At 50.3% G+C, this 10,643-nt stretch overlaps 1 protein-coding gene across 1 annotated transcript; it reads right to left on the bottom strand.

Annotated features, from left to right (window-relative positions):
- Positions 1-877: 877 nt before the first annotated feature.
- ETH_00025550 (PT repeat family protein, related) lies at positions 878-10,057 on the bottom strand (the record flags this gene model as incomplete). Its single annotated transcript, XM_013373272.1, has 14 exons — positions 878-1,272; positions 1,528-1,641; positions 1,835-1,933; positions 2,128-2,242; positions 2,758-2,866; positions 3,156-3,307; positions 3,713-3,865; positions 4,319-4,481; positions 4,617-4,728; positions 5,047-5,243; positions 5,516-5,727; positions 5,980-6,179; positions 6,964-7,030; positions 7,931-10,057. The coding sequence occupies 14 exons, from the start codon at positions 10,055-10,057 to the stop codon at positions 878-880; spliced, it is 4,215 nt and encodes a 1,404-aa protein (XP_013228726.1).
- Positions 10,058-10,643: the final 586 nt, after the last annotated feature.

A 10,643-nucleotide genomic window follows, 5' to 3' on the forward strand; every position in this document is an offset into this window, starting at 1 on the left:
CAGCTACTGCTGCAGCACCTCAACTGACCACACGTAGTTAGTTGGAGAAGGTAGACAGGATATAAACTAGTGGCAACTGCGGGTGAGGCGAGCTGGTGCAGCATTGCACCGGAGGAAGGATGACAAAGATAGATTTGTTGCTTTTGAAGTATACAGTTGACGGGGTGGAAATGCCAATATAAAACAAAATTGTGGGTTAGTGTGAGAATGAACTGCGGGGGCAGCGTGTGCTGCCGCTGCGAGATTAGCTATGGCAGCGTTGTGCTGCCGCTCTTAATTACCGGCGTTCGAGTTAGACAGTGGGAGAGGCGCAGAGCCGGTATACCGGTACTAGGGAGGGGCTGTTGCATTCACACCCATTGGGCTGCGCCATTCTTCTGGGCGCAGCCTCAGGTCCCCCTTTGGAAAACCTAACAACTCTTTGAGGTATAGTTGGCAACGCCCTACAACTGAAGGGGGCCCATCTGAAGGGGACCCTTAACCATTTCAGTGGGTCCAGCTTCAGTAGCTGAGGTGTATGTTCATTACGCTTTATAACAGGCTGCTGGGTGCTTGAGGGCGGTGGCGGTTCCCTTGTGACCAGTACACGGTATAAACGGCTTGACGTACACAGCCTTAGCGTGCACTCTATACATGTGCTAACACATGCATATCATGTACCGTACACTTGCTTGCATAACGCTGACAGACGATGCGGAATGGGGAGGGAGCGAACCTCCAGCGTAGCTACGAAAGGAATGGTTAAGTGTTCAGTGACTGCGCTTAGCATACCATGTAGATGAATTGTGGTTATATGCATTCATAGTGCTTTCTACGTTCACAATATCACTTCCGTTTCCAAACATCGCAGCCACCCACGACTTGCCCCCTTTGGGGCTTACGCAATTTTTCTCACTCTGCGTCGCCTTCCTGCCTTGGTTGCAGTTTCTGTTGTTGCCATTGCTCCTGTTGTTGCTACTGGCGCTGGAGCTTCTACTGCCGTATCAGTTGTTTCGCTTATGCTTTCTTCACTGCTGCTTAGCTCTTGCTGCTGCTGCTGCTGCTGCAGTTCATCGTCTTTTGCAGTTGTGCTTGTCGGCTCCTTGAGCGCGCACAGGGCAAATGCAGCTGAACTGTGGCGCACCACCCCCGTTTTCTTTCCCCACAGCTTCTCAACTTCCAGGGCTGGCGGTAGCACGTAGGTCTTAAGCCCACAGTAGCGGTATCCCACAGAGCACGCGTTGAAGCCGGCTCGCACCAGCGGCATTAAGGTGTGCAGCTCCAGAGCAAACCCTGCAGCACGGGACATGGCTGTTTGCAGTGGGTTGTGAGCTCAATGCAGTACAGTGATGTGCTGGATAATGAATTGAGGCATGGCGTACTGCGGCGTCAACAAACATAACGTTTGATACATATAATACAGTGTAGAAGTGAGGTATCATGCAAGGCAGCTCCTGTTGCGATCCCCAAGAAATGAAAATAAAGAGTAGATAATGATAGCTAACAAGTGGGCGAAGTAAAATACACAACACTACCAGGGAGACGCACCGGCAACATTGGAGCCGTTTGCTCCACAGTCTGCGGCCGCCGTTTTAGCAGGATCAACAGTTTGGCTGGAGCCCACAACGCCCGCGTTGGAGGCCACGAACATATTTTGCAGACCTGCGGAACGAGACCACCCAAACACTGAGTTAGCGCTGGAACCTGTGGCCTTCACTCTGAACACTAGAACGTAGTGCTTAAGAAGCCTGAAAGGGAAGCATCCCAAACTCTTTGCCAGAACCCCAGCATGCTTAATAGAAGAAACTCCCTCCATAGAAAACCGTGCGCTCTTCAGGCTTCCGAAGACAATTACCTGGCAGCTCGCGATCTACACAGGCTGCATAAAACAAATGGTGAGACTGAGTCTGCTCGGGCACGGAGCCCACGTCTTGGTAGTGGCATTCCTTAGCACCTGCAGCCCAGCTTCACATCAGATGAGCTTAGCATTTAACTCGAAACCCCGTAACCCACACCCTGAATAGGGGGCTCTACACTGAATGATCACTACAGTATTACTACAGCTAAGCTGAACGTGCTTAATTAATCTCCCGCTGCCGTAAATTTGACTATAATAAGGTATTTTATGAGGTGTGGAGCCGGTTTTACCTGGGGAGCAATGAACCACGCTGACGCTGGCTAAGCCTGCTTTATCATACATAAAGGTTAGCTGGAGGCCAAACAAAGCCTCTTTGCCTTGGCTGCACCCCACGGCAGTCTCAGGCTGCAGCAAACACACCGAACCCAAAATCCTGAATTCTATAGTGCGGGCTTCCTAGTCATGGAATGAAATGGAGAAACCGTACTGAGCAGTGAGCGCTGAATCCCTACAACGAAGCTTTTAGTCTGCGGCGCTCTACACCCAACAACAAGTACATACGTTGAAGCAGTGTAAAAGGTCCGCCCATTTGCTGTAAATGCTAAATGTTAAGGTCTCATATCTTAAGACCCTAAAATAATACTAAATGTGAAGCGTGAATGCAAAGCAAGGAACGGCATGACATTTTTTCCATTTTAAGCTTTCTGCTGGTCTTCTTCCGTTTGGCTGTTCCATTTTTGCAAGGTGCCGTGGCGCGCAACGTTTCAGGATTAAGCAGTTTATTACTAGGTAACAACTAGATTTTCCGCTTCATAGTAGTTTGTGTCAGTATAGAGTAAGAGCAATGACTTTACTGCATACACATAGGCTGAGCTTGAGCTGGAAGAAAATAGGGCCTCAACAGGCTAATTGAAGCTTACGAGGGGATCTACAACGCTGTAGGTTTCCAAAGAGGTAATCGGTTTGTCGCCGCAAACAGCCCAAATTCGCGCTTCGCCACTGGTGGTACTGGTACCTTCGCAACGGTGGCTGCACATAAAGTCAGATCCCTAGCCCTTACAAGAATGCGCACATTATCATCTGAATTGAGGGCTCTAGAGTTTACGGTCAAGGCTATGGAGTCTCTGCACAGCCTACACTGTGCAGCACTGAGGGCAGCTGGGATGCGGAGACCTGCCAAACGGCGTCCGGGACCTTTACCTAGAGTCGAAATACCTCAAAATGGGCTAAAGGTGGTGCAAAACTGAGGTAGCGAAACCAAAATTAGTCCAAGCAAACACGAATTAGGAGCAAATTCGCCAAATAAAAATGGTCTTACCTGCCATTCTGACAGCTCTTGATAGCCAACGGGGGCCCATTAGCATCCATGCTTAGTTGAGCAGCAAACCCGAAGAGGATCTTTTTGCCCTTCGGGCAATCAACGAACCCGGGAGCAGGTCCAGCCCACACAACAGTGGAGCTGCTGCGCAGCTGAGGTGTAAAAGAGCACAATACCCATATCCCCAAACCTTGTGTACTCAACACCATTTGCTGCAGCTCCTTACTGTTGCACAGCTAGGCACCTTGAAGTCGGGCACAGCTAAATGCAGTCGTATGCTGCGTAGATTCGGAAGCTACCAGCGCCAAAAGCCAGCTGGCCACGCTTTAGCTGAGGGGTTTTCACGCAACAGCTAGACGTCGTGTAAATGCTGCAAACTGCATTTTTAAGAGCGAGGTAGCTGTGTTGTACGGACTGCCTAGCTTCCTGTTCTTACAATCCAATTAGCTGCCTCTGCACTGAGCCGGGTTTGCAACGTCGCTATCCAACGGCCATAATTGGGTTTATTAGACAGCAAGCCATCCTGGCAGCACAACTAGCTGTCAGTGAGTGCTCACAACGTCTGTGATTGCCTCCGACGATCCCGTCAGTAGAGCGAGGTCGTCTTTGTTGTACCCAAAGGCCTGAGAGTAGAAGGAGCTGGCGCTGCGGTAGGCCGCATGAAGGTGCTGAGGCAAGAGACGAGTCAGTGGCTGCAGTTGGTACTGCACCTGTAAAAATGACAGGGGCGCATGAGAACGTCTAAACAAATATATATGCCTAACACTGTATGAGCCTGTCTGTGGTTGTGGGCGTATACGAAAAGCAAAACGTGAATGAGAGCAGAAAATACGATTGAACGCATGCCTTTTCAACTGCACCGCATGAGCCGCCAATCAGCCCGTGCCTCCAGGCCTCCACTGGTTTTTCCGGAAAAAGCGTGCAATGCATGTCTGTATGCGTGACTGTGTGCGTACGCGCGTGCATGCATGTTGCATGCATTGCTGCTTACGTGCATGCAAAAATGCATGCGTGCATGTATTTTTGCATGTAAGGATGCAGCAACGCATAAATGCATATGCGCATGTATTTCCGCATGCATGTGCACTTTCATTCCCGTACACACTACGAGCGTTTTCTCAGGAGTGTTTGCATGCATCTGCATAAAGGCATTGCTGCCTTACCGGCATCGGAAGGGCAGCCACTGATTTTTCCCACTGTGAAAGCTCTTGAGGGTTTGAGGGGTCTTTGGGAGGCCTGCCCCCAACGACAAAAGTCGATGCTGTAACCCCAAATGAATTGCCTGCATCGTTTTGTAGGGAGGCTTTGTTGCTGGATCCGTCAAAGCTGTAGCACACACCGCAGCAGAGGCTATCATGCGATTTGTGCACATTCTGCAGTGGAAGCAGTGGTTGGCGTGAGGCGCAGTTCGCTCAATTTAAAAGGCTGTAGATTTGAGCCTTTCTTATTCCCATCGCTCACGAGAATAATTTAGATACGGCAATTTCAGCTAAGCCATTGCCCTTTTTAGTTTTGTTTAGAAGGTCCTGAGCGTGCTCCTTCAGGACGCGGATCTGCTTTGTTATCTTTCCTCCTGCAGCCATTAAGCAGGAGCAGCAAGCGAGCAGCGACAGCCATGGCCCTGTGTTGACGAAATAATCTAGATGCTTTTAATTCGCTGAAGCTACAAACCCGTAGCGTAAGAGGCCATCATCCCATCCCACCACATTCAGCACTAGCCTGGCTGGGGTTTCTAAAAGAAGCAGTATGAAGAGCACTGCAGAGCCGACCGCGATGCGCAACCTTGAGTAGCGTTACAAGGCCCACACACTAAGCCCTTACCAAAATAAGTATAACTCTAAAGGCTGAGCAGTAAGCCGTGGACCACAAAGCCACCAGCTCTTGGCCTTACCGAGCTTAATGTTGGTGGTAACATGTGTGCCGAAGTCAGAGAAGAATTCCATCCATTGCACGATTGAGGCGTCTGTACATCCTGTGGCTTGTGCATTACTTTTGAATATCTGTGGGGTGCATTTGCTGCCTTCTGGTGTATTCGGGAAACTGCTGGGGAGCTTTGCAACTGCCTTGTTAAAAGCTTCTGTGGTTTTGCTGCAGCAACAGCAGCAGAGCAGCCGCAGCAGCAGCAGCCACAGAATCCGCAAGGGTAAAAGCAACAGTCACACCAACCCACGTCTCTGGAGCCACAGTCATAGCCAGTGGATAAGCAGCACTTGCCACCCCAGGGGTAACACGCATCTTCAACACCCCTGAAACTCTCCTTTAGCGCTTCTTGCTGCTGCCGCCGTCACCAAATTCATATATGCGCTATAAACAGAAGCAGAAATGGACAGGTAAAGTTGCATTGCTACAGCTCGAGCTACCTGCTGGCTAGGCCAATGGCTGCGAAGCCTGCCTCATATCTTATGCAGTAGGCCCGCATCATAAATGTTTTATTCTGCTTCCGTAGAGACTCGTCGGCTATCTTGCGAAAGTTGAGGCTGCCGCTGAAGGGCAAATAGGGAAGCACTCCGTCCACTTGGGCGTCTGCCGTCAAATCCGTCACATAATCCTTCAGGCTCTCTATCTCCTCTATCTAGGACAACAACAAGCCGCAACCAACAAGCACAAACCTTTTAATCGACGAATAAAATGCACCAGGCTGGGCTGAGGAGAGTCGGAACAAGCAAACGCCGCCAAAAGGCCGCATGCTAAAAGCATACGCGCTAAACAATGAGCCCTGAGCTTCTAGCTCTATAAGCTGTGCCTGGGCCGTAGGCCCAACTGCCACACTACATGCCCTTGGCGCTTAGCCCGAAAATTCAGATTCTCAATTCTAGAGCCTCACCGTTTCAGCGGACTGGCAGGAGACGTAAGGCCGTATATATCCTCCCTTGGGCTGCAGAGTAGTTAGGTCGGCCGAGACTCCCTCTTTGTCGTGGCCCCAGTCAAAAGCTATCACAGGAGCCCTGAAGCCAGGGTCACCTGGAGTGTGGTCGTCTCCCAGGGGGTTTCCAAAGACCAAGTTGTAGCCAGAGCCCAGGAACCCTGAGAACGGCAGCAGCAACAGGGGTCCCTTTCGTTGCTCAGGCTGTCTGCTGTATTACCTCGTAGTATAATCTCGTATAGCATGTTATCCCTTTTTGCTGCTCTCAACTGTGTCGGCTCATCTGCGCATATATATGCAGTTGTAGATACAAAACTGTGCACGTGTGGTCATGTGCAATATGCTTATATATATATATATACATTTGCAAATAGGGGGTGCCTCAATTTCGTTTTTGTCGAAGAAGCATGTATCCACTGCCCTATACACTTCAATATAGCTGTTACTGGTGCGTCTGCCTAAAAGTGGTTCATCTGTGACGTGCATATTGCACTGTCTTCCGATTATACTGTAGACGCAAGGACAGGCAACCCCATTATCACACTACATATAGAGCATGCGGGAAATTCTCAACGCCATCGCAAGATCTGTTGCTTCATTTTGTGCTGCTTGCCGATCCCAGGTATGGTGTCCACTGCTTGAGCGTATATGTCTTCGTCGCTCTGTATAGACAGTCGAGGTCGGTGCACGGGGGCTTCTGAGGCAGATTCGACTTTTTTGGAAATCCACGCTGCACAAAAGAAAGACAACATACCGCTTATTTACCATTCACCAAGGAATTCGCGTTTGCCGGTTCGTACGCAATCACATAGAAATCACAAAGCCCGCAAAAGTATAAGTGAAGCTAAATGAAAGCACTCAAAACAAGAAAAACAAAATGATGGGAAAAGAATGCGTAGTCAACCAGGCATAAGTATAAGTTAGGGAGGCTCAAGAATGACCCACATCTATCCGTGCCCATATTCTCAAAATCCGTTGTGAGCGTTTGCTCCTTTCGAGTCGCGTACTGCTGCTGAGCGGACGTTAGCGCAACAACAAATTAACAGCAAGATCGAAATTATAAACAGAGCGTGTGTCTTCTTACCTATCTATCTATTGTTATGTGTGCTGTTGCTTCAGTAATAAAGAGATTAAAATGGCAAAAGCCATGCTGAAGCAGTATCACTGAAATGCGAAGTGGTGAGAGTTGAGGTGATAATGCAGTGGTGATTATGATAGTTGCACTAAAAATATAGTGATAATCACTCCAAACATTTGTAATGAACACATCGTTATCAAATCAGTATGTACGTGCATAGTTATTCCTTTATCTGCAAAAGTGTATATACATACACATTTATCTGCAAAAAAATGTGTACATGCAAAAGGGATATTTGCACATGCATGCAAAGCATGTGCACACTCAGTTGTTAACCTTATACAAGCTCGGTCTCTCGTCCAGTCAGCATAAGATTGTGCAGTGTCACTTTAAATTTAACGATGCACGCCCAGGGTGCCATGATACAGGTCTCTGCTTGAAACAGAGAATACGTATCCCTCGCAAGACTGCGTATGTAAGGTTCATATATATATATATATTATACACGCATGTGTATGCATATGTGTACATCCGTCTTTGTACGTATGTGTATCTGTGTATACATATATATATATATATATACATACAAATATATGGATATATACATATATGTATATACATATATACGTGTGTGTGTGTGTGTGTATCCAGATACGGAAATAGAGGAAATATCGCCGTCAATACTTTTGCAAATGCGTTTTCGTTTAGATATTTGGATTTGAACGCGAATAATACAAGCATGCATAGACGCAGCTAAACTAATCTATCCTGGCGTATGCCTATGTATACATTTGCAGCTATGTATGTACGTATAAGTATATATTGTAGTCTTACCTGGTCTGGGCGTTTGCTGGCACTGTACTGTTTACGCGAGAGTCTTTGTCTGCTCGTGCTTGAGGGTTTCATTATCTCTTCTTCCCCATAACTAATTTTTTTTCTGCTCGGCTCTGGGCTGTAGGTGTCATCCTCGTCGTCCGAGTCCTCGAAGAAGAAGGATGGCTGGGTAGACAGCTCGCCGGCTGGTTCGTTAGCTGGCTCGCTCGCTGTCTCGCTAGCCGTCTCGCCAGCTGGTAGGCTCTTTCTCTCCCAAGCTCGTTCCTCAGCTGTCTCTGTCGCTGGCTTGCTAGCTATGTTGCCAGCTGCCCCGCTATCTAAATTGCTAGCTGATTCGCTTGCAAAGTCATTCCGTGGCTCACTAGCTGCCTCGCTAGCTGCCTCGCTAGCTGGCTCACTGTCTGCGTGGCCAGCAATCTGGCTAGACAGCTCGCTACCTGACTCTGTGTCTGGCTCGCCGTTCAAGTGGCCTGTTGGTTCACTAGCTGGACCGTGTGGGGGCTCTTCATCTATTTCAGAGGCTGCCTCGCTGGCTGGAAAGCTAGGTGCATCACTAGCGTGGTCGACTGTCGGCTTGGCCGCTAGGTCGCTAGGTAGTTCAGCGGCTGACTCGGAAGTTGGCATGCTGGCGTGCTCGCCAGCCGACTCACTAGCGGGCTCACTAGCTGGCTCGCTGGCTGAGTTGACGCTTGTTTCGATTGCCGGCTGGCTATGTGGCTCCACATCTGGCCAGCTATCTATCTGGCCATCTGAATAGCTAGCTGGCTGGCTAGCTGGCTCGCCGGCTGGTTGATTAGGTGACTCGCTAGCTGTCTCGCTGGCTGGTTTGTTAGCCGGTCCGGTAGCTGGCTCGCTGGGTGGTTGGCTAAGTGACTCGCTAGTTGGCTCGCTGGGTGGTTGGCTAGGTGACTCGCTAGCTGGCTCTCTGGGTGTCTCGCTAGTTGGTTTTGTAGCTGTCTCTCTAGTTGGTTCGCTAGCTGGCTCACTGGGTGTTTGGCTAGGTGAATCGCTAACTGGCTCTCTGGGTGGCTCGCTAGTTGGTTCGCTAGATGGCTCGCTGGTTGGTACGCTAGATGGCTCGCTGGTTGGTTCGCCAGGTGGCTCGATAGTTGTTTCGCTAGATGGCTCGATAGTTGGTTCGCCAGCTGGCTTGCTGGGTGTTTGGCTAGGTGAATCGCTAACTGGTTCGCTGGGTGATTCGCTAGTTGGTTCGATAGGTGGCTCGCTAGTTGGTTCGCTAATTGGTTCGCTAGTTGGTTCGCTAGTTGGTTCGCTAGCTGGCTCGCTGGGTTGTTCGCTAGTTGGGTGGGTAGCTGACTCGCTGGGTGTTTGGCTAGGTGAGTCGCTAGCTGGCTCTCTATCTGTCTCGCTAGCCGGTCCGCTAGCCGGCTCGCTGGTGTATTGGCTGTCTGACTCGCTAGCTGGTTCGCGTGACTCACTGAACGGTACGCTAGCGGCTTCACTGGCTAGTTCGCTAGCCGGCTCGCTAGCTGGCTTCCCAACTAAATCGCTAGCTGGAAAGTCGACTGCTTCGCTAGCTGGATCATCATCTTGTTCGCTGGCTGGTCGGCTATCTGGCTGGCTAGCTGGCTGGCTATCTGGGTGGGCCTCGGGTTGGTCAACTGGCTCATTGGCTGGCTCGTGTGCTGAACCGTTGGTGGGGTCACTAGCTGTGTTGTTGGCTAGTTCTTCATCTGAGTGGCTAGTTGGTCTTCTGCCCCTGTGGATGGTGAGCTGGCCAGCTGGCGGCGTTTCTTTGTGGCTAGCTGGGCGGCTAGCTGGGCGAGCTAGCCCAGACCGTTGTCCCTCCAGGGCCCAGCCGTGCTCCGATGCCCATCCTTCTGAGTCTCTGGTGGCCCTTTGTACTGATGGGAGGTCTTCTGTGGGCTCCCTCGTGGCTGAGAGGTCCTCGCTGGGGGCGCCGTTGGCTAGGGGCCCCTGATGGGGCTCAGGGCCGTTGGGCTGGCGGTCCCCGTGGCTCCCTATGGGTGGGTGAAGGCTACGGACCAGGGGCTGATGGAAGTTAGTAAGGCGGAGAGCGTAGGAAACGGGGACTTGGTGGAGGCAGAAAAGAGCAGCAGCAGCTGTAGCTGCTGCTGCTGCTGCTGCGCGTCCGAGCGACGGCATGGGATGGGACAGCGGTGGGCAGCTGGAGAGAAAAGCGACAGCTACCTGTACACTTGCCTAACAATGAGTTGTATTTGAAGAAAACTCGAAGAAAAGACTGAAAGGGGTTGTCACTTTCAAAGATTTCGCATTGCTGCTGCTGCAACTGGCAGGGTGAGGGACGGTGACCAGCCACTGTGGCTGCTGGACATGTCAATGCCAATATCTTTCTTATTTGATACTGATGACAAGACGCTGATAATCTCAATTTAACTAGCACAGGTGTAGCTAGGGCTGCTAGCTGCAGCAGGAGGCCCTGGGTCAGCTGTTGCGGGCGGGCTTCGATCACGCCAGTAGGCCCCACAGATCTAGCCGATGCTTGGCCTCCCCTTAGGCGTAAAGAGCGGACTTGAGGTCATAGAACATAAAGTTTGGCAACAAATGTGCTTCAATTAATTTTATCAACTCAGTGTTTTCTTATACCATGCATAGACGCCGGGAAACGGCGCGCTTCCGCGCCCTTTCAACTGCGGTGGACTGTCAAGCCCGCGGACCACAGCACTGCAACCACCCTGAAAAGGGTTTTCATGTTTTTTTAATACTCTTT

This window comes from Eimeria tenella, genomic scaffold (genome assembly GCF_000499545.2).
Source record: "Eimeria tenella Houghton genomic scaffold, Eth_scaff129, whole genome shotgun sequence".
Classification (NCBI taxonomy): domain Eukaryota; phylum Apicomplexa; class Conoidasida; order Eucoccidiorida; family Eimeriidae; genus Eimeria; species Eimeria tenella.